Genomic DNA, 25,603 nt, shown 5'->3' on the forward strand with positions numbered 1-25,603 from the left:
GTGTCCCTGCCCATGGCAGGGGGGGTGGAACTAGATGACCTTTAAGGTCCCTTCCAACCCAAACCATTCTATGATTCTATGAATTGAACTTAAATGATGATTGCTTAAAATTCAGGCACTTTTGAAGACCTCTCATCTTACAAATAATTTAAAAAAATATCTCATAAAATTTAACTGCTTCAGATAGTTCAACAGGTAATCAGTATGAAGTTCATTCTTGCCACAAGTGAAACGCAAAGTTTCACAACACACACAAATTCAGTAACTCAATATTTAACATCATGGAATACCCACTATTCCTTACATAGTGCAATTGGAAAGCTTACGTGATAAGAAAACATGAGAATATCAGAGCCTAAAACAAGGAGTTGATGGGTAATCGTCCTGAGAGCTGTAACCTCCCTGGGTTCTGCTAAGGAGACAAAGCTTTTTTACTGCATTCAGAAATACACAGTACCTAGGTGATTTACGTTATATATTCAAATCCTGTGCTGTGAGAATTCATAGGGTAGTGCCTAAGAAGCAGCACTAGCTCCCTGAAAGCACAGGAAGCAAACATTTTACCATTCTCAGTGTGAACACACTTTTCTTCCTCCCCAAAATAATGTGTTCAGAGGACAATCCCAGGCTATATTAAGGTTCACTCTTTTAAGTATTTTTCTGTTTGCTGAAAGCCAGTCGAAAAATTGAGAAATAGCATTATTAATTCTATCATTTTCTATACAATATTCATATTCTTCGCTTTCCCCTGACATGAGGGATTATCAAAAAGCCTTATTCTTCCCAAAATGCTAACATCTCTAGAAATCGTAATTTTTTATTACATATAAGTTTGCTTGAATAACAATACCTATTAACATTCTCCTTTTATTTTTTGACTGGTGTCTACCTTGCAAAAACCCATCTGCTACCTTGATACCACGACTACTTGTATAATAGTAAGTAGGAATGGTACTTATTTTTCACTCATGGAAAAGCAGACCTGGAATTGAACCAAGCTTAGTACTATTCAATAAAAGGACAAATTTAATCTTAAATCCTTTTTCATGTAAATTTAAGTCCAATTAAAAAAAAAAAAAGTTAAATTAGGATAGAGCTATGCAGTTTTGTGGACACTTCTTAATACGCAACACACTTATTAAGTTATTAGAAGGAGTTTGGTGAATGTGACTACAACTCTTTTTATCTATTTTATCTTTGCTAAAGTCTGTATCAATTTAATTTCATTATTAGAAAAACAATGTTTTTAACGTATTTTTCAATTAAAATATATTATTTCAGAATTATATATGTATATTAAAATATATATATACCCCTGAGAATGAGGTCCCTTGGACCCTGGTGACCAACAAAAGCCAAACTCTGCTTCAGTCTCCACCTACCACCATCACAACAAAAGATGTGGGGTAGATAGAAGGAAGTTTTTGCATAACAGTTTCAACTGCATTGCTTATTATTTTGTTCTGTGTGATTTGACTTGTTTAACTTCACTATGCAAGCATTAATTAGACTAAAAATAAATTCTTAGCTTTCTATATGTGATATGCTTCCTTTTGCCTATGTCGTATATGACACTCGTGCCAACCTCTCTTATTTTAACACCCTCCCATGTCTATATCCTATGAATAGCAGTTAGGCAAAATACAGTGTATATTAAAATAAATGGTGATAAGAAATATTCCAGCTGGGTAGCCAGCAAGTCAAACTGAATTGATATCTATGGAATAATACTGCATCTTTCCTCTCAATAAGGTCACTACTTCAGGACTCTTTCATCCACATTACTAATATTGCTTTTCAAACACTTCCAGGAACTGTGAAATCTGACTGAAATTGGCCAATGGTTTCAAAATTGTGTGACAGAAGTATATCAAGAAGCATGACAGTCAGACATCACAACAGTGCAAGTCTTGTCATGCACACAAATCAGGCTAAGACATATTTGACGTCTGACTTACTAAAAGGAAAACAAAATTTTTAACTGGAAAGAAAGGAGAAGGAAAGAGAAACATTTTGGAGAGATGAAGAATTATTTTTTTAATACAGTTTCAGCAACTGCAGGCTGACTAAGTGGAAGAGAAAGAAATCCAGAAGTATAATATTAAAATAAGTAGGAAACTCCAGAGACAATCTGGAAGACAAGATAATTATCAAGGGCAACAGCTGTGGGATTGAAACAGAAAAGTCAACTATAAAAAGCAACATATACTTTATATACAAGTATATATATATGTGGGGGAGGTTTTTAGCTGGGGAGGGGACACAGGGATGGCTCGTGTGAGAAGCGGCTAGAAGCTCCCCTGGCTCCAAGTCGGACTCACCTCTGGCCATGGCCAAGCCAGTCAGTGCCTCTGTGATTAACCCATTTAAGAGGGGAAAACTGAAAGACAACCAGCACTGAAAGTGGAAACACTGGAGTGAGGTGTGGAAGGGGAAAGAAGTGGGATGTGAGAGAAACAAGAAAGCAAATATGGAGGTGAGTGCAGAAAGTAGGGGTGGAGGTGGGCCGGAGCAGAGGTTCCCCTGTAGCAAGAGGGCAGGTTGTGCCCTGCAGCCATGGAGGGTCACAGGGGAGCAGAGACCTGCCTGCAGCCCATGGAGGACCCCACATGAGAACAAGCAGCTGTGCCCAAAGCGTCTGTGGTAAGCCCACGCTGGAGAAGTCTCTTCCTGAAGGAATGCACCACGCAGAAGGGGTGACACACTGGAGCAGTTTGTGAAGGAAACTGCAGCTCATGGGAAGGACTTATGTCAGAGAACTTCATGGAGGACTGTCTCCTGTGGGAGAGACCCCAGCCTGGAGAATGAAGGGGAAAAATGTCAGGAGTTCTCCCCCTCAGGTTGAGGAAGCAGTGGAAACAACATGTGGTAGACTAACTGAAAATTCCCATTCCCTGTCCCTCTGTGCAGCTGGTGGGGAGCAGTTAGAGAAATGTAGAGCAAATCTGAGCCTGGAAAATAGAGGAGGGGGGGAAGGTTTTAAGATCTGTTTTGTTTTCTCATCGTCCTACTCTGATTTGATTGGTAACTAATTAGATTGATTTTTCTTCCCCAAGCCAAGTCTGTTTTGCCCATGACCATAACAGGTGAGTGATCCCTCCCCGATGAACTTGTCTTGAGCCAGAAGCCTTCTATTTTCTCCTCCCCATGCCACCATGGGGGAGGAGTGAGCAAGCAGCCGAGTGGTTTTTTGTTGTCGTCTGGGCCTAAACCATGACAGAAGAAAAATAAAGCAGTCATTAACATTGCTTAATTGTAAACCACTGGTATTTTCTGTCAGAGTACATCAGAGGAATGGTGAATACACTGAAACACAATAGTTTCAGAAGTTCTTAGATTATTAATAACTTGAATTGACAGTACAATTTCCTAAATGTTCTAAATGGTGCTGAGCAAGTAACTTGTGCACAGCAATAGGAAGCTGTAAAACATGATAATCTTAGAAAGAATTACCAATATAGAAATGTTAGCAGCAGAAATGGCTAGTGCACTTTGGGATTTCAGATGCAACAGAGGGATTTTATGCTATCTAAAGAAATATAAACACATTAAAGATATTTCATTTTTAAAGAACAGAAGTCCGAAATCTGTTTTTAGAATACAGAAACGGAGGTAGATGGAAGAGATAATGTAAGTCAATTGGAAGTTCAGGGGCATGAGCTTAGCTGGTAGATCCTAACCACTTAAAAATTGAATATGACAATGTTAGCAACTTACCACATTAGGAAAAAAATAATCAATAAATAATAAGTAGCTTGTAAAATAATTCATTTTTTTTCCCAGCATCTTTTTATTTGAGTGGGTAATATGGTTGTTTTTTAAAGTTTTAAAACCATCTGTTTTTTAATACACAGACTGAAATACTGTGTTTCCTCCAAACTATTCAGGAATGAGTCACCCTGGAGTCTCTTTATAAGGAGGGAGTATTACATAAAAATTAACTGTGTGAGTTGCCTTTACTGGAAAAATTGTTTTACTTCTCAGTCATAAGGAAAATAAAACTGGATGAATGTGTATGCAATTGATAATTCAAATACACCTATAGCTACATATTTTGAGAAACAAGATAATAAATACTAGCTTTAATTTTTTATTTAAAAATAGAATTCAACAAATATAATTTAACAATATCTTATTTGTTCTGATTTTTCTATCTACTATTATAACTATTAAAGTAATATCTAAAGAAAGAAGATTCTTATTAAATTATTGTTATTTTTGAAAACAATATTTTTTCTGTTTTTTAATAAATATTTGCAGAATACTACAAGTTTCTGAATTTCTATGATGAATACATTTGAGAGTTTTCTTTTATTCTAAGAATACTACCACACAATCTTGTGTAGTACACATTGCCACTTAAAAATATTTTATGATAAGGTCCACTTAATTAAATTTTTTAATACATTTTTCTGGTTTTAGGTGCATTGTTTGTCCTCTATTCAAAAAATAAGATAACATTTTACACTGTCAAGGAGTTATTCATGATAACACTTTTGTTGTCAGCTTACAAGGTGCAATTGGGAGAAGCAGAAAGCAAGCGATTTATCTAAAAAGCAAGTGATTTTAACAAAAGAGAGTTTGAGTGAACCAAAACAAAACAAAACAAAAATCAGTTAGGTTTTTATGGTGTCCTATTTATCACATTCCCATTTACTTCTGACCAGACAAAATAATCCTACTGAACACAGTGGGGAACAGAAGAATAGAAGAAAATTATGAGCTTAATTCAACAAACTTTTCTAATTATGGAATAAACTTTATGCTTTAATATAATAGATTTCTGAATTATGAAAGCTAGCATCTTAACAGCAACTGCAAACCGGACAAATTAAATTCTATCAGCATCTTATCATGCTTGATTAAAGTTGCGTGTAACAAGCAAAAAGATAAAAAGAAATATTGTGGTATGACTGAAACAATTGACACAACTGCTTGTTAGCTTCAGTAAGCCAAAGATTTCATCTAACTTTTAGACAATGGGTTATGGCAATCAGCTTACCTTCTGAACATGCATGTAATCTTTTTAGCTACACTTGACTATCATGTGAATGATTCCCCAGGCTCAGTTTCCCATTGCTAGGCATACTACTAAGTTGCTTTAATGAGAAACGATCAATATTGGCTAAATGAATAAAATAAATAAAAAGATAGAAAAATTATAGCAATACATTTTCCTGCAGCTTTAGTTCTATGGACTGTAGCACAGATTACAGAGTCTTTCTGTCTGTAGTGAAAAGCAGATATTGTTCAAATATATGGAATAAATTAAAGTAAATAAATTTGCCTGAGACAGGCTGAGTGTAGAAAACCATAATATCATTAAATCATAAAATAGTTTAGGTTGGAAGGGACTTTTAAAGGTCACCTAGACCAAGTCCCTTCAGATGATAAGGGATATCTTCAACTAGATATGGTGGCAATAGATACCTTATTGCAGTACCTGAAGGGGCCTGCAGGGAAGCTGGGGGGGCTTTTTACAAGGGCCTATAGTGATAGGACAAGGAGTAATGGGTTTATATTGAAAGTGGGGAGGTTTAGATTAGATATCAGGAAGAAGTTCTTCCTGGAGAGGGTGGTGAGGCACTGGAACAGGTTGCCCAGAGAAGATGTGGATGCCCCATCCCTGGAAGTGTTCAAGGCCAGGCTGGATGAGGCTTGGAGCAACCTGGTCTAGTGGAAGGTGTCCCTGCCCATGGCAGGGGGGTTGGAACTAGATGATCTTTAAGGTGCCTTCCAACCTAAACCATTCTATGATTCTACACCCAGAGATCCATCCAACCTGACCCTGAATGCTTCTGGGGATGGGGCACCTACCACTTCTCCAGGCAACCTGTTCCAGTGTTTCACCACTATTGCTGTAGAAAATGTCTTCCATATATCTAGTCTACATCTACCCTCTTTCAGTTTAAACCTGTTACCCCTTGTCCTACTGCAACAGGCCCCACTACAAAGTTTCTCCCCATCTTCATGCCCCCTTTAAGTAATTAAAGGCAGCAGTAAGATCTCCAGGGAGCCTTCTTCTGCAGGCTCAACAAGCCCAACTCTCTCAGCCTGTCCCCACAGGAGAGGTGCTCCAGCTCTCTGAGCATCTTCGTGGCCTCCTCTGGACTCACTCCAACTGGAGTTGGGAGCCCCAATGCTGGATGCAGTACTCCAGGTGTGGTCTCATGAGAGCAGAGTAGAGGGAGAGAACCACTCCCCTTGACGTGTTGGCCATGCTTCTCTTGGTACAGCCAAGGATATGGTTGGCTTTCTGGGCTGTAAGCACATTATCATTGTAGATATATAGGGATCTATATTCAGTGTTATTCAACATTGTGACTCTGGATGTGAACAACCTATTGCCAACAACCTATCTCCTTTCTAAAGGAGAAATCTAATCGTTAACAACAGGTAATTTGCATCCCATCCAATACCACAATAGTCCTGCACTACTAATTTTGTCACTGGCTTTAGGTACTGGGCTCTAAGTGAAAACAGACATATGCACTGACCAATGATTGGAAGAGTTTGGAGTAGATCTAAATCAAAAGCAGTGTGTCATGAACCAGCCAAAATACTTTTTTTTTCTTCAAATCTATGACATCTGGACTGTGATTTCCTTAAACATCAACAAACACCACTGTCCTTGCCAAAATCATAGAATATATTTTGATCCATATGATACACAAAAAAAAAAGATAAAGATACAAAAATCCAAGTATTATGATGATTAAAAAGCAAACTGAACTTGCCTCTTTGTCCCCCTGCTGAAACTGTTACAGATCGTTAAAATATGAATGTATGCTTTTCTTTAAAAGAAGCTGAGCAAGCTGGAACATCGTCTCTAGAAGAATTTATTATACAGTCCATGAAATCCTTAAGTTTTAAGTATTTATGTAATGACAGAATATGCTTTCAGTCAGGAGTTAATCATATGTAGTTGAGCCTGTAAAACTCAATACCATTAAGGAAGGGCTTGCTATAGTAAGGAATAACACACTATTTAGAACAGAAAGAAAAAGCACTGCAGCCACATGGATTTGCATTTTATTTATTTTCCATTTCTGCAATATTTCCACTTTTCTGTCTTCCCATAAAATTCTAAAGAGTCATTTGTCCAATCACAACTAGCTTGTCTGCTAAGAATGAAAATCACAGTAGGCAGGTGTGATGCTGTGAGAGTATTTTCTACTTCTATGTCACAGAAAAAAACTCCACAGGCAATAATGATGTGACCCCATTGTACACAGGCTTTACAAGCATTAGCACAATTCATGTGCTCAGAATCTTTCTCTCTATCTATTTTCTACACAGATATGAGTTAACTATAGCTGTATATATGTGTGCATGCAAATAAATACTGTACCAGGCCTGGCTACCATAGAATTAATTTTTTCATGGCAGCTCATATGATGCTGTGTTTTACATTTGTGCTGGATTCTGGTGAACAGTGCTTTTGCAACATCAAGGTCATCTCTGTTTCTCACTCTGTCCTGCCAGTGAATAAGTTGGGAGTGTGCAATATGTTGGGAGGGGACAGAACCTGTCAGATAACCTGAACTAACCAAACAGATATTCCATAAAATCATGCTCAGCATCAAAAGGGAAAACAGGGAGTTTAGGCACGTTATCCATCTTTTGCTTGGTAACTGTCTATGCATCAGTCTGCCTGTGGGAGGTGGTGAGTGAGTGCATTTGCATCACTTCTTTTCTCTCTTCTTCCCCTTACCATTCACTTACTAAACAATCTTGGACTCTAAGCTGTCTTGCTTTTATTATTCCTTTCTTCTTCCCCCTATCCCACTAGGGGCAGAAGGAAATTGAATTAAAAGCTGTGTGATGCTTAAGTGCCCACCAGGATTAACCCAGAACATATACATGTTTACAAAAACATATAAGCTTATATACATATATATGAAAACATAACCAACTCATCTAAATTAAGACCCTAGAATTAGGGGACATGAATCTCCCTCACTGCAGTTAGATGAGAATTCAGTAAGTTATTAATTTCTGTAAACTTGTTCAGATCCTGCAATGGGGCTCAACAGTTTTCAGTAAAATTATTTTAGCATTTTAGAAACATGCACGAATTAACGATGATTTATTGTCACTAATGGAGGGGGAAAAAACAAATGAACAAACAAACAAAAAAACACCAAACCAAACACAAAACAATGAAGATGAATAAAAAAGCCAAGTAGAAAGCCACAAAAAGTTCACATGTTCAAACAGTGAATAGATGTATTGGAAGATTCAGGTACAGAATGTGCATTATCTGTTATCTTTTCATTTCCTGTCAATTTTCACCTAAGTCTAGACTGCAAAAATATAACATATGAATTACAAAAATTTTCACCTGAATATTTAAAATAACTCATACTATATTTTTAAATCCTCATTCACTATATAAAGTATAACAAGATTACATAAATTGGAAAAACGTCAGTAAATATTAACAGTATTGTCCAGTAGCAGAACACCTTAATGGGATGGAAAGGGATATCAGCTATGTCACCTTTCGCAAATGACATCATCCTCAGCTATTTACATCAGTACAATAAAAATTCCAATTCCACACAATTTCAGTTGGAAAAAAGTTCAACCTACAGGGTAAACAATCCACGGATTTAACAAATTTATATAGTATACGGCTAACATATTTTAAAATTAAAAAAAAAAAAAAAAAATTGAATTCCTTTTTAACCATGAAGTTCATTATGCTAGTTCCTTCTTACCTTGGTAAGTCAACTTAAAGCCTTGCCGGTTTTCTGAGTGATCACTGTAAAAATGGACAAGTGTTTCATGAGTAGTACTTAGCAAGGGTGATGGGAGTTCCGTTCCACTAAACTGGCCAATCATAGAGCTGGTGTGGTAAGGCCCATTTTGAATTTCAAGGAAATCATGATTTGCTTCAGTAGAGAAATTCAGAAACTGAATGTGTACACCTGCAGCATTGAGAAAGACAGAAAAAAATAATTTTTAATATCTGATGTTGCTTAATGCTACAGCATGCAAATACAAAAAAAAATGTTATTGTTATATTGTTATAGGCACTGTATTTTATTCACCATTCAAAGTGGCATGCTTAAATTAAGGAAACAGTTGCTGAGTACTGCAAGGGTTGAAGTTTCTAATTTTCTTGTTCTCAATAAGTATTGTAACTGCACATGAAGGGACCAACAAAAGGAAGTCAAACATCAGATATTTCTCAGGCTCCTAAACCAGGCAACAGAAACACTCAAAGGAGAGGCACTACACAAATGCTACTGTGTCATGGCATGGCCAAAACTCTGCCAAAAGATCATTGCTGTAGCTGGGCCAGGGCCCTCACAGAGGCTCAGGATGATCTCAGCACCCAGAAAGGTTACTAAGAGCCACCATTCAGAGGCAGAAATTTATCTACCTAGTTCCAAATATCTACTCTGCCACAGTTTTCCTGACTCAGGTAACCTACATTTGCCTTCTCTTCCTCCTAGCTTGGGCCAGTGTGTCTTTAAAGCCATTCTACCCTGTCTGCAGCACTGTAAGATGCGCTGAAATCCAGACCGGTGACAAGTGCTTACTCAGGATCTTTTACCACATTCTCCTTTTGGGAAATCAGGTGACTGAACCAGGCCTTTCTCACAAAATAAACAACAAAGATATAACTTCCAAAATTCTGAACAGTTGCAAGTATAAGCATAATGTCATGGGAAGAGCCAGTTTTAAGTTCTGGCACAACTTCATGTGGACTAAGGACTTGGAATTCAAGCTTCTCAAATTATTCTCAAAAGCGGGCTGGGGGATGAACCCCTGATTCATAAACCAGGTAGTACCAAGTAACTTGCAACCACACAGTTTGGGTCTAACCTTGCTCTGGTAGAGTATGAAGAACCAGCTGGAATAGAATAAAACAGAGCGACTGAATAAGCCAACAAAGCAGTGTGACATATCTAATGTCCTAACTCTCTGACATTCTTGTTTAGCAGTAGAGACATAATCTTCATTCCAGAAGAGTACCTAATCGATTAATCACCAGGGTAAGTCATTGATTCAGTCTTGCTCTATAGCTTGTTTCTCTGTCTCTGTGGTTTGATATCTAATCACTGGTATGAGAGGGATATTTTTTCTACAGGAAAAACAGCTACCAAATAAACTGATTGTTACAGATCACTCATGAGAATATGGTATATTTAGCTCTAATACCTTCTCTGACCTATGCAGATGAGAGATATAAAAAACCAATTATTTCAGCTGCTGAATAAGAAAACTTATTCCAATACTATCAATAGAGAGGCATATACAGAACATACAGATGCCTCAGTATCAGCCATCTCTTGTATGAAGTCTGATACGGTTAGTCTGACTTAAGTGAAGTCATTAATTTTACAATGCTCTCAGGATTTAAGATGAGGTAAGACAAAACAGCTTGGAAACATCTTGACTTCAGTACCAGCAATTAGTGATACCCACCAGAGACCAGATGTCAACAGCACAGAAATTCTAAAGAATTGCACAGCCACTTAATATTATACTTAAGTTGATAAAGTGACTGATAATTGAATTTGACATATGTAATTAGACCAAAAATCAGTGTTTAGGTATTTAAGTAAAAGTACCCTACTGTTCTGAAATAATCTATGAGCCATGGAGTACCTATAAAATTGAATCACTCCTATTTAATTAATGAGAAAGAATTTATACAGGTAGTTGTAAATATTGACTATAAAAAAGCTTTGTATTTTAAAAGTAAAAAGTAGATATACCAGAAACTTAAAAAAAAATTAAATAAAATAGACAAATTTTAAGCACAAACTCAAACATATTTTTTTTCTGAAGGTTATCAAGTACGTTAATTTCAATTAGAGAATACACTGTATGTGTCACTTAAGCCTTAACTCTAAGTTTATACAACTTACAATTGTCAATTTGATATGTCAAAGAAAACGTTTTCTATACTCAATAATTTCTTACATAAAATTATACAAATAAAGATGAAAATAAATCTACAGAAAATAAATCATTATCCAATCAAACCATAATTACACTACTTCCTGCTCCAATCTCAACAGGACTTCCTCTCTCACTTGAATAGACTAAAGAATTCCAAGCTGAGTTAATATCTTTTTACAAATGTTAATCAATTAACAGCTACCCGAAATCACTGTAAAATCATTGCAACTCACTTGACAAGATGTACTGTCCAACTATTTAAAATGTTTGGATTTTAGTAGTGTCTTTTCTCAATCAGTCTATTTTCGTGTATTGAAGAGAGCACTACACTTTGAGACACATTTAGCTCCCACAATTTTATTATCACTTTGTTTAAGCACACTTGTGTGCTTGCACGAAGTCAATAATATCATCCACTTCATTCAGATACAAAATTTGAATAAATGGGTGGAAATAAAGGAATACTTACTGAGGGATTAAGTCATTGTGAGGTTATTTCTTTCAGTGGCATTTGTATCAATCATTACGTGTTCATGAGTGTCCTCTTGTTCAGTTTCTGTACACAATGCTAATCTCTAACTCATTCAATAACACATTCAAATGTTTCCAAAAAATACCGGAAAATTAATAATTTTTTGAAAAAATGTCTATATTCAGTGATTTCATATATTTATTTTCATAAAATAGCATGAATGAAGAAAAACAGCTCTTATGTAGACAACCTTATACTTTTAAATAAAATAATATAATATCCAAGATTTTGCAGTGGAAGTTCTCTGTGAAATATCACATCAATCACAATGTTTAAACCTGGTATAAAGACATCATCTGTGGATTATTTGACAAAGACTGAGGAAAAAGATACCTGTAGCAACTCAATGATAAAAAAATGTCCTCTTGTTGTGTTTTTGAAAGAAATGATAGGTTAATGGTATGAACACCTTGTACTTGTTAAATCCCTTGCTAAACAAAGCCAAAATCTTTTCTATTTATGGGATTAGCACTACGGGAGACTTTCTGACAAGTGAGAGGGATGATAATAGGATACATGACACTTGTGTAATTAATTCATGAAACACTGTCTACATGGAAGGCTTAAAAAAAAGAGAGCAACTTTGAGAAATATGAAGGAATGTTTTTAAAAGGCAGTATTGTAGTAATATATGATGGTATCACTCTAGAAGAGTAGCTTATCATTGGTATTTTCTGCAAATATAGCTGTAGAATGTCAAAATTAGCCAAGGATGTCCTGCCTTTGGTTGTCCTAAGGAGACACAGATATCTAAGGTTACTAAGGCTATCCATAACTATGGTGGATCAGTTTTACGAGGTAGGCACTGATAAAGGGTAATATTCAAAATAGCATAGTATTTCTATAAATTAACTTAGTAAAATACACCCTAAGTAGTATATTTTAATACAAAAATTTCTCTTATTATACATTATTATCTCCTCAAGCTAATTATTATTTATTTGTGAAGATATTTTCTGTATGACACTTGTTTTAATGCAAACCTAGAAAGTTTCTAAGTTGGCAACTGTTATCTGGATTTTGTAATACAGTTTTAAAATATTTTTAACCAAATTCATATGAAGGTTCGTCCATTTGCAGGGAACATAAGAAATACTGTTAGAAAATCAGTTGGGAAGACAGTGAAAGGACATTAAAGAGAAGACCACTAATTAATTTGGAACTACATTATCTATTTCATCTGACATATCTACATTCAGCAGATTTCATTTTCTCCAAAGTCTGTTTCTGAGACAGACTAAGTTTCACAAATCATAAGCTGCTTTGACAAAGACATATTTTTAAATTGCCAATCATTTTCAAATCAAAAGATAACACATAATTATGTAAAGTGATCATAATATGTTCATTGGATTTCATACTGGAAATTAGAATATTCTTATATATATATAAATCTGATTATTATAAATAATTGCTCTTCCAATGAAAGTTTACTTACCATATCCAATAGGCAATAAAATTTTCCATGTACAATCTAAGTTACTAGGGTAATTTCCAGGAAAACCTGGGCTCAGGATCACACCACCCATGTTTGTCAGCGTTCCACCACATTTAGCTATTAAAAATAAAAAGAAAGTCACTGTATCTTTTATTAATACTATTTCTTAATATTTGGCATATGGTTAATTCAAAAACGGGTTTTCTTTTTTAGCCCAAGATGCCCAAGTAGTGATATTTATCACAGTGAAAACATTCCTCATGAAAAAAAAAAAGAAAAATATTCTGAGTTAGAGCAAACTGCTTACTTAATGCAATATGTTTCCTGTGGTCTTACTGCAAAAGTATAGTTGCACATAAAGTTCCATTGTCTCAAGTTGCCAATTATGGTTAAAAATGTCTGATGCTATGTTCGGCACGGATACAGAATGCAGCTGCAGATCTACTAATTAATATAGCTAAAATCACATTTGAGTATAAAAGCAAACACACCACAGTTTGTTCTTAAATTCAGGATGAGGATAGACTCGCCACGTAACAGAATTCTTACAATTTCCTTACTATCTGTGTGTTAAATTAAAATCCCATAATTTATATTTATTATTTGAGTAATCATTACTTTAAAGCCAATGAGTCTTCATGGCAGGTATTCACAGAATCACAGAGTGGTAGGGGTTGGAAGGGACCTCTAGAGATCATCTAGTCCAACCCCGCTGCCAGAGCAGGATCACCTAGAGTAGATCACACAGGAATAAGTCCAGGCGGCTTTTGAAAGTCTCCAGCGTTGTGATAATTGTACTGAAAAAATGAAAATAATCTACTAGGTAGACTACACAAGAAATTTAAACAAATTAGGAGGAACTCTACTGAAGAGCTAAGAAATCAGTCTCAAATTTCTCAAATATCTCTACCTCCTTGCAACGTTAAAAGCATTATTTATTGAAAAGAACAGATTTTGGGTTGTGTTTATAGAAAAATCAAGACTTTGGTTAGAAGCAGTGGAGGAGGTGTGTCATGTTTTAAGGGTTTGTTTGTTTTGTTGAGATTATTTTAGCTTCCAGGAGAGCAAAATCTAATGAACTAAAGGGACAGAAAAAGAAAGAAAAAAAAAAAACCCACACCAAAACAACAACCAAGAAAAATCAGTTAGCACACACTGTTTACAAATAGGAACTATATTTAATACACAAGGTGAAATGTAAGATTACACAAAAAAAACTGAACAAACCCTCAAAAATAATCTTTCCTAAATAAATTTTCCATTTTTAAAATTGATTTGAAGGAACTGCACTGCTTTAATATTAATCAGAATTGACTGTTTCTGTGGAAGTTGACAGTAAAAGAAAATATATAGGCCCAACTTGACAAAATCTTTAAAATCATTTCACATTAATATTGCTCAATATTATCCCAATCTTTTAAATCCCTCTTTTATATGAAGCTAAAAGGAACAGCTTTTGATGACTATTAAAGTTAAAAGCATTCACTGAAGAATGAATTTCAAAGCTGAAGTGACAGAACGTTATGATGGAGCTGTGCTCCTCTCCCCTCCATTCCTACTTTTTTCTTGAAAGAAACATGCAGAAAGACACCAGAATCTTGACTCTCTTAAACTGTGTTTAATCAAGAAATAATACATCAGAACAAGATTATTATCTCCACAGGTTAAACTCAGATCTGTTGGGTAAGGTCTTAGTGTGATTAAAAGGAAAACTCTTTTTAGCTTTGCTTTTGAACTCGGCATGATTTAACGGCTTTCTCAGATTAAAAGAGTCAGTCTTTTTTTGGATCTCTAAAACTCTTTTTCATTCTACCACCCCTGAAGGCTTGGCTTCAGAACTGCTCTCCATTGCAGACAGACTACCTGCTTCTTTGAGAAGTCTTCTAGGCTCACTGCATGACCTGTCATGTTCTTGAGAAGGTTTTCCAAGCTAAGCATGCTACAAAATGAGTGTGTTAACTTCCCCTCCCTTCTGAAGAAGATTCAGCCTGACTTAAAGCAGGCTATTCAGGACAAGCTAAACAATGGTATACATCTGGGTTTCCTCCTTTCCCCACTCTCACATTATTTTCTTTTTTAAAATAGCACATACAACATATACAAAGAAAAAATATTATTGTAATTCTTCTGTATTTTATAGAAACAAATGGAAAAATCAAAAATTTTTGAATGAAATAGAATTAAATGAAGGAACAATAGGCATGACAAAGCCAGGAGTTTCTTCTGACTGATGCTCAGAACACACTGAAAACAAGTAAGTATCCATACCAATGCAGAGAGGAGATGGATAGTTCCAGCGTCGAACTGTTCCTGGCATACAAGAAATATGAGAACGGCCCTGTTTGGAAAGGGCAAAATACTAGATTAGAGATACTCATTATGGGATTTTCCAGGAAGGCAGAGCTAGAGAAGACCTCCTGTATCATCTTATTTTTGTCATTTTTATATCAACCAACTATATAATTACTTTTATTAATCTCTTAAACTCTATTTCCAAATACTTCAGGGTTTATGTTCAATTTTTCTACTGGATAAATGTTCTAAAACACCCTTCCTTTGATAACTTCAAAACCTCTTCACATTTGTAGCTGAATTATAAGGCTGCTTACAAAACACAAGCAGCAGACTACACGCATTCATATGGTCAAACTTCAATTACAGAGTTCTTATGCACAGTGTAAGCATATTAGTTCATTTTCAGGCTGCAATCTGGAGTGAATCAACTATTTCTCTGAATGAACAGCACAGACACAGAGAGGAATTATGTTCCACATCTGCTTGCTACAGATGGTATGGACATGGACCATGCCAAGACAGTCATCCACAATTAACAGCAGGCCCTGAACTCTCACACGGCATCACAACTTGACCCACTTCATACATGCAGCATCTTTGCAGACAGCTATGAAAGTACAAATGCCTCTTTACGTAGCTGTCATGTTTAATTTACTCTGCCTATTTTTAAAATATGTCACAAGAACTAGGCAGTCATGTGGTAGCTAGAAGTGAAAAATGACATGACTGTAACCTGCAAAGCCTATTTCCACATAATTCAGTGTGCTTGCCCAAGACCAACTGAAAAATGCTCCTAGTTTTGCTTGCACTTGTAACAGCTCAAGCTGAAAGTCAAACAAATGCATTTTTGTCAATTCTGTCCACTGAGGAAGTCAGGATATGCATTCTGGTGTTGGAATGTGAAAGCTGAATCAACTGGCAGGAGTCTGATATGAAGACTGAGACACAGGACTGAGAGCAAGGTATAGCTCCTGGTTTGATCACCTGGATATACAAACTTGGGCAAGCCACTTGACTTCTCTTGTTTATTTTTATCAAGTGTATTAGAAGTCTAATATTTAGTAAGGTAGCACATATCAATATAATATGAATATTTATTTAAATATTATTTGCCCATACCAATCAAATTCTCATGAAAATAATAATAAAAAATGATAGAATAAGAAAACTACAGTGAAGGAAAATCTATTTGACGAAATTACTTCTGCATTATTTTCAATGTTTACAAAAAAGAAATGACACACACAATGTTGAATAAAGTTCATATAGAATTTTATGGAATTGTATGTAATAAAATGACTTTAATCATTATTTAAGCATATTTAGACAATGAGCTTCTGAAAAGCAGAGAAGCATTTCCAATAAATGGCTTGGAAGGAAAAAAATACCAGTTTTGATTCAAATTAAGAAAAATTAAATTACTGGTTTTCTTCTAAAAATACTAACAATTTATAACAATTCAATAAAGTATTTTTTTAAAGCAGCCTTTTTATCTTAAAAGGAAATATATGCATGCATTTAGTGTGTCATCTTAGTTACTTGCAAAATGGATGAGGTTTTGAATAATTTACTTAATGCAATATTCCCTGTTTTATTTTACTCTTTCTTCCTAGTCTTCTATGATTGCATGTCTCTGATGTGAGTCAGGGGGAAGCCATAATTTAACTACCACAGTCAGGAAAAAAAAGTAAAATGGCTAATAAAAGATCTTTTGAAAAATAAAATGAAATGATTCCTCTGGCTTCAAGCCTCTTCCCAACAAGAGCACACTCTGATTTCAGTCTTTTAAAGTCCCCTCCTGGGGGGAGACACTTAATCCTACAGCTAGCAATTACCTTTCTTATGCATCTCCAGGTAGTACTTTGAGCTCTATGACTTTTCTGGTAAGTCTCAATTATAAACTAATCCACACCTGATTGTTATTGCTAGCTGTGAATATGTTCTCTAAAGACTAAGGGTAAATTCACAGCTAGAGTGGGAAAAGAAAAAAAAAAAAGGATCTGCAAAGTTATGCTGATCTATACTTGTCGAACAGCAAACATACTATGCCTGGAAGAACTTTACTTGCATATTTATTTCTTTTTAATTTTGGGCCATATTTACTTGTCCTGTCTGAGCAACATAGTATATGTACATTTGTATGCATTTTCTTACAGCAGAGTCCACACAGCATAAAAATCCTCATTAAAATTTTGAAAATAATTAAACTCCTTTCTATTGAATTTGTGTAATAAAGATCTTTTGTTTTACACTTTAGACTAGATCATGAAACTAGTTTTTATATGTCATACTCCAAAGTTAGGATTAAGTCTATGTTTGTATAGAAATAAAGGTTAATAGAGTTAAGGTACAAAATGCTATAAAATTTTAAGAAAGTATTTCATTACAGAATGCCTGAAAGTATAAAATCCAAAGTGTAGCTAGCCATATTCAAGGACTACAGAAAAGACCTGCATACAGACAAAAGTCATGGTGTGGTGTTGTGACAGTGACACAGTGTATTAAAGTTAGATCAGTTTCTTATGTGCAGATCTCTTCCTCACAAATACATGATTGTTTTATACTACTGTTGTATTAATGAATTCACATTTCTGATCTTTTTCTAAGTAAAACTATGATCTGAAACATCAAGTCCAGGCTAACAATGTGTATCTTCAAAAGATTTCCTGTACTCATTCCAACCATTTCTGAAGTTCATGTTCAACTGTTATCACTCCACCACAGCAGTACTGTTTTAAGTATGGACAGAATATTCAATGATATTGTATATGGAGTTTTTTTCTGTTTCTAATCTATGTCATAAAAATGGAATCAGCACTAATTTTCATATGCAAAATTCAAATGTTTCATAGTTGAAAATGTAGCGAGAGAAGGGCAGGCAATATGATGGGCAATACATGTAGGATTTACCCCACCAAACATAAACTGCCTAAATTTAGATACCCATGTTAACCTTTTAATATCCTATTAAGTGCAGAAAGATGATATTTTTGGAGTAAGACACCTGACCTAACAAAAAGTTTTAGTATGAATCAGCCCTTGGATGTGTGTGGCTGTTTAGTGTCACAATGAGATTAGATGGCTGACTTTTAGATGGAATAAATCGGATTAGATGTTATTCCATCGCCAGAGGAAGCAATTAGCATAGGGTAAATTTTCATTTTTTTTCTAGCACATCACTGCTAGAAGCTTACCTAACAATCAGATTTTCACCTATCTTGGTCTTAAGGACTCAGAAGCAGTGGCCTGATCACAGCAATGAGGTGCTAAGCACCTATTGGCAATTATATGGACAGTTATAAGACAGTCCTACCAGCACCATCATCAGATCCTCATCCTTTCACCATAGAGTGGAACTGAATGAAAGTACATAAAAGAATCCCACACAGTTTTCTACAAATATTGAAAATAGGAATGACACATTATCCTCTTTAAATGGAAGTCAGATTTTAGTTTGGAGTCAAGCTTTACTGGCAGACAGTCATTTGAAGGGACTGTATCATAAAAATATGACATCAAATTTCTCATTTTCTTACTGACATCACTGCTACCTATGAAGGATAGCATAAAAAAAAAAAAAAATAGGGAAAATAAAGTTAATATAGTCCAAAAGTTAAAGTTCTTAAACCAGTATGTATTTTCAAAACAGTATTAAACTTCCATTTGCTGGAAAGAGAAAACCGTAGTTTACATATAAACCATCACCTGGCTTGTAACCATTAAATGATCAGTGAGTACTTAGGATGTGTAGAGTAGGCTTTATTGTGTATAAGTCTCGAATCTTTTCTAATTCGTAGGATACGAATATGACAGAAACTTTTTTGCTATGGATGTGGTATACTTCTGATACAGGCTGTTTCAAGTCATGCTATAAATGTAAATAACATGGATTAAGTTAAAGACTTGACCCTGTGTCTGTAATACATGACTGAAAAGGTAAGCATAATGCTGATTACCTTGAGACTTTTCAATTGCAGGTGTTCCCACAGCCAGCCTACAGCTAAGATGTTTAGTCTGAATCCTGTCTGAATTTTAGGCCAATGTTAAGGAATATTGAGATGAAAGAATAAATCTATATATGCTGGCAGAGCAATGAATTAGCAAATATCAGATAGGGGGCCATGACTTTATACTTCTCTAGAGCAGAAGTTGTGATACTCTGATAGAGTGGTATGCTTTTATATTGTCTTGAGTGGGACAAAAGATTTTGAACTCAATGTTTACAATTAATTGCACCAGTAGTGGACTATGTATAAATGAATTAAGGAACTAATGAAGAAAGAAAAAAGATTTCAGTCTTAGATTTACGAAGTGCTGTGGCATTTACAAAGACCTGCTTGATAACATGTATTCCAAGGGAAACTAAAGTAGGGTGGGAACAGTGAACATCACAGTCTGTGAACAAATTTGTAATGTTTCTTTCCTTGAAAGAGTGATAAGAAAAAAATCTAGCATTAATAAAATTTGCTTTATAAACTAAACTCCACAATTTCTGAGCAGAATTCAAAATCCCATGATGTACCTACCACTGTGCTTAAAATTTCACCTAGAGAAACCACTTCTAAAATGGAAAAACGCAATATGATTTCCATGAGCATAGTACTAAAATAATTTCCTAGAGAAAACATTTTAACCATTATTTTCTTGTGCATTTTTGTGTTTTTTACTGCTCGATGGTATGGTAATGTAAGATTTGCCAGCCCAGATTTACTGAGAGCTAGATATGCTACACATTTTTTAGCTTTGTAATAGGCAAGTACTCACATAGGCTCTACTTAAATCACCTCTATGGACACATTACAGACTCTTCATTAGTTTTTGGGTGGGTCTATTGCCATTGGGTTGCAATTATTCCACAGTGTATAATTCGAAGAAAAAAGAAAGAAAGAAATACCTGCAATGTATATCCTGGCTCACACTGAAATGACAAAACATCATTCACCATATATCTATCTCCTGATTTGATCCCATTGCTAGGAATTACTGGTTCTGGACAGGCAGCAAGGCCTACAGCTGAGGGAAGTAAACACAAAGATTGAAAAAAACACAGATAAGTGGAAAACAGCTCTTCATTGATATTCTCTGCTCTAATGAATTCTTCCCATAGCATTGGTTTAATAAGAGAACATGAATTAAAAAATTATTTCAACATTAAACTGAAATTTTGTTTAAAATACAGTCTTTTTCAGGACTGTTCTGTAGAATACAAATGGTATGACTGAAACACAAAGATTATATGCTGTGACTGTATCAATTATTATGTCATGTTGCTATCACATACTATGCCATTTTATTGTCTTCAACCAGTATGGTAATTCTAGTATATTAAACAATCTTTTTATTTTTCCCCTTGTGAAGGATATGGAGAGCGAAAGAGGGAATACGCATTATGCGTATTCTCTCTTTTCAGCAACAGGTAAGAACAACTACTGAGGTTAGGCAGTAGAGCCTTTTGGAAAAGCAGCTAAAGGCCAAGGGTGTTCCTTATTTTTAGACAATTATATTGACTATGAGAAGATCAGACAACTACAATTTAGTACTCTTAACCTAAAACTAAATCTTTGCATAGGTATGTCAGGAAAGTATGTTCTTAACTGTTTTTAAACCAGGTGTTAGCAAACAGATAATTAGTTTTACAAAAAGTCTCCATGATTAGTAATTTCTCAGATGTGTTCACCTAAATTTGGCAATCTGAAGTATTAGCTTCTGCTTTTTGCCAAGTGCATATCATTGATCTTGGTTTTCCTTGGATGTTTATCTAAGGAGTTTGTTAGTCAGTACAACTGAAAAATGAATACAATCTCTGCTGTATAAGCTAAAATGCTCCAAATAAACAAGACAGTTGAGAAACTGCTGATTGGATTCAATAATTCTGTGCTTTTAAGATATTCTTTGCCAACAGAAGAACCAGAATTAACTTGTTAATTTATGGTCGGAAGACAGAATTTCATTCCTTTTATAATATTAAAACCTTTATTTGAAGTTAAAAAAATGAATTAAAAATGTATAATCCTCATTTCTGAAGTAATTTATTAATTAAAAAAGTTTACTACTGAAACATAAAGATGTAACTGCCATATTTTATTAAAATATGATCTGTAGAAGCCATAATATAATCAAAAATACATTCACAATGTGTGAGAATAGATCTTTAGAATTTAGTAGCACAAAATTCTGTAAAAATCAGACAAAAATAATACTTTTCTAAATGTGATAGTGTGTCCTTCAGTTCACTTGTGTGAAAAAATAACTGACTAAATGCTACAACTCTCACTGTCTTTTTATGAAATCTAACCCCTTTGGTGACCATAAGTGCACTTGACAGAGTGTTAAGTACAGAAATTACATGATATTTGGCTTTACTCTGATATCTGACATTATGGAGTCTGTTGTTCCAGATGGCTCATCATGAAACACTATCTAATATTATTCACTGAGACCCTAGTCTTTCTACAGAAATATATTTTTTTTCAGATAATGTTGCTTACATATTTTGATACAGACAGGGTTTTAACTTTATGCCCTAAAGCTTTATGTATCTGTTGTTCATCACTCAAATATAAATTACTTACAAATCTTAAATACACACATCAGATTTTTGTGTTTCACACTTCACCCACTTTCAGCCCAAGGTTAGGTTAAAGTAAATATATTTTTTATTAATGAAGCACACAGAAGTCTGGAATAATTATTATGCTTTCACCTGAAAAAGTGATTAACAAGCATTTGGGTTTTTTTTTTTTCTTTTGTGGAAATATGTTTCATAATCCTGTATGTTCACTGTCCTGTGACCTTGAGTATTACATGAAATTCAGCAATATTCTAAATATTCCAAAAATCCAAGTCTGTTCTCACTTATTCTGATGTAAATTGGAAATAATTGCACAGGTATAAATGCAGTTTCATTAAGGACAATGTTATGTATCTCCTAGGCTGAAAGTTGTATACCTGCATTATTGGGAAGGAAGGAAATAAACAAATGTAGCTTTCTTCCCTCTCATGAAGAGGATTATGCACAAAGCAAAGTGCATAAATATGTGACTATTCTGAATTTCAGGAGTTCAGCAAGTGTGTATACTAGTTCATGCCTTACTGTATTCAAGTAAATTAGTGTTTTTACTTTGCTTTAGGAATTTGTCAGCTGAAATTCAAACATTACTGTTAGTGAGACACATGGTCCTTATGGTTGTTACTCACCGTAGCAAACACTACATTTCACTTTTTTTCAGGAATGAACAGTGATAATGGCAAGCCATTTTAATGCTGAGTGACAGCTATCAAGGTATAAAGTGCCGTCTTCATAATAATTGATGCAAGAGTTAGTAAACCAAATATTTTCTAACTAACATAAAGAATTATTTCATAGTGGCAAGCTACAGGATCTCCCTGAATTAACTCCTTTATGTACTGGAATGCATAATTTAGAAAAATATCTAAAAGTGCTTTAAAGATTTTCAGCCATTTCTACCATGGACTTTACAAATTTTGATGTTCTACCAATGTCACCCACTTTTAAATGATGTTATGGTGACTTTCTATGAGAACTGGGGACTTTGTGTGTGGTCATTATGTTCCAAGTAGGCACGAGGATACCATCATTAACTTCAATGCTTTTGGTTTTGTTGCAGTTTCCTACTATCATTCTTTTGGTTAACCACTCTGTATTCTGCAACACCATAAATGTATTCATGTCTGGAAAATTTCTTTGAGTATAGGTAATCAATCCCAAACAATCCCAAGCACAAGTACAGGCTCGGTGGAGAGTGGATAGAGAGCAGCCCTGAGGAGAAGGACTGGGGGGTACGGGTGGATGAAAAGCTGAACATGAGCCGGCAGTGTGCGCTGGCAGCCCAGAAAGCCAACCGTCTCCTGGGCTGTATCCAGAGAAGTGTGGCCAGCAGGTCGAGGGAGGGGATTCTGCCCCTCCACTCTGCTCTGGTGAGACCCCACCTGGAGTGCTGCGTCCAGCTGTGGAGCCCTCAATATCAGAAGGATATTGACCACTTGGAGCGAGTCCAGGGGAGGCCACAAAGATGCGCAGAGGGCTGGAGCACCTCTGCTATGGGGACAGGCTGACAGAGTGGGGCTTGTTCAGCTTGGAGAAGAGAAGGCTCCAGGGAGACCTTATTGCAGCCTTCCAGTACATGAAGGGGCTACAAGGAAGCTGGGGGGGACTTTTTACAAGGGCCTGTAGTGACAGGACAGGGGGTAATGGGTTTAAATTGAAAGCAGGGAGGTTGAGATTAGATATCAGGAAGTAGCTCTTCATGGAGAGGATGGTGAGGCACTGGAACAGGTTGCCCAGAGAAGCTGTGGATGCCCCATCCCTGGAAGTGTTCAAGGCCAAGCTGGAAGAGGCTTTGAGCAACCTGGTCTAGTGGAAGGTGTCCCTGCCCATGGCAGGGAGGTTTGAACAAGATGATCTTCACTGTCTCTTCCAACCTAAACCATTCTATGATTCTATGATACTAAATAGGTGTTATCTGCATCCACATAAACCGTCTGTTCCAGCATTAAGTGAAGGGTAACATCCGATTTCAGGAGTTCAAAACACAGTACATACACTGTTGTTTACAAATTTGAGATTCCAGTGTTCAGACACAAAGGAATCAAGATTTATTTCTCTATTTCCTTTCCCTTCTCACTCTTGAATAGAAAATGAATTTAAAAAGTATCTGCTCCACACTCCTCATTATTAAATAAGTAAGAATCTAGTAAGGATATTGTAATTAAAGTGCTTACAGATAGAAATGTACTTGCTAAATTTTGTGAATCTAAATTTGAGTTTCACTTTCTGTCTACAAGAAATCTGTATTTTGGTTGAACTCAGTATTCATATATGTTGAGAGTTACAGGCCTGCACTCTTAGATCTGTATGAATAAAATTACTTTTGCAGTTTTTTTCTGACTCACATGAACAGTTTTATAAACGTGACTGCATAGAAATACTAATACAGAATTTAAATAGACTATGATCAAAAGAGTATCTTCAAAGTAATTTTCTGTGCAACTGTTAGAGACGGTATTACACTACATTTTTTATCTTTAACAGATTCTAGTAACTTGGTAAAAATTTTCTTTCTGCTAGCTGTTTATACTTTGTATAATACTTTCTATACACTATTTCTTTGGTGTGGTGATAGAACTTATAATAGAGAATATTCTAACAGGATATCACAAAACACTTTGCAAAACACACTCATAATTGACTTCATTTGATATACCTGACATTACGAAGCAATATTAACTCACCAAAAGCAAAGAGAAAGTTGGAAATGGAATCAAATACTATTCTGAATCCTCAAACCCATCATTCTAATCATTACTTAATACTAGCCTAGTTTAGTTAAATAACAAGTTTAGTTAGAACTGGTCCAATAATCTAAAGAATGTTCGAAAAAACCCAAACAAATTCCAGTATTGGGGGATAAACTAGAGAACTTAAATATTCTGAGCCTCTGAAATACATTAAACCAGATTGTATGTGAAACGTCAGTAATAGAAGCAAAACATGTTAAACGTCAAGTCCAAGCAATCAAAAAAGGACAAGGATTGCTTAGTGCATGTTCTTCAGAGCTCAGCTTCTGCTATGCAGTACAAAAGAGAACACATCAATGTCAAGAATGATAACCCTCTCCCTGACCTTCTTCCACTTACTGCCTGCTAAATACTTTCTTGGCTCCACAGTGGCATAAGACAAATATGCCTCACTTCCATAATTATATACATGTCTACAATTACTTCAAATTCTGTCCAAACATCACTGCCATTGCTGGCAGAAAGAAAATCCTTGCTGGCATATCTGACAATGTGAATGCCCATTAGTGTCCTTTTCAGAAAGCTGCAAACTGAACAACACAAGAATTTCTTGACAGCTTGACCAAAAGTCATCAGACTTTCTTTTTTCAATTCCTCCCTCCCACCCCTATGTGCCTAACTGAAACATATTGTTCTTTATTATATTACAAACATCAATCTGGAGTGAATTGTTCTTTCCATTTTGATGATGATGTATAAGAAAACAGAAGTTGTTCCTTCTAAAACTGCATCCTTCAGACACTCGTCTAGAAAATGCATTTATCTCAGTGATTTATTGCAAGAAGGGTCAGATTCATGTCAACAGCTAGTAAGTTGTATAGATATACTGATAGGATCAGGACCTGCTAAATTCAAAAAGGCGTATTTATGATTCACACCTGCTTTAAAACAGGGAAAAAGAAAAGAATGCTGCAGTGAAGAGCTGCATTAAGGATCGAATTGTATGAAAGATCTTAATCTGGACCTAAAGAACAATATGCTGCTGAGAAAAATACATTTTCTTCTCTGCTAATCTGATTTGTATCTCTGAAATTATTAGAGATCTTTATGATAGAGAAGTACCACAAAAGGCTGTCACTGTTCTCTGGTTCCCTTACCAA

The 25,603-nt window shown here is 35.4% G+C and overlaps 1 protein-coding gene across 1 annotated transcript in view; it reads right to left on the reverse strand.

Moving 5' to 3' along the window:
• The window catches only part of LOC104507513 (CUB and sushi domain-containing protein 1-like), a gene marked incomplete at both ends in the record, with an annotated part of 113,400 nt that overhangs the window by 4,634 nt on the left and 83,163 nt on the right, over positions 1–25,603 (reverse strand). Inside the window, 4 exons of the mRNA XM_010148827.1 lie at positions 8,724–8,933; positions 12,891–13,007; positions 15,159–15,228; positions 20,080–20,198. Of these exons, the coding sequence (XP_010147129.1) occupies positions 8,724–8,933; positions 12,891–13,007; positions 15,159–15,228; positions 20,080–20,198 (516 nt within the window). The remainder of the gene's footprint in view (positions 1–8,723; positions 8,934–12,890; positions 13,008–15,158; positions 15,229–20,079; positions 20,199–25,603) is intronic.

Source organism: Eurypyga helias, unplaced genomic scaffold (genome assembly GCF_000690775.1).
Source record: "Eurypyga helias isolate BGI_N326 unplaced genomic scaffold, ASM69077v1 scaffold83, whole genome shotgun sequence".
In the NCBI taxonomy this organism is placed as follows: Eukaryota; Metazoa; Chordata; class Aves; order Eurypygiformes; family Eurypygidae; genus Eurypyga; species Eurypyga helias.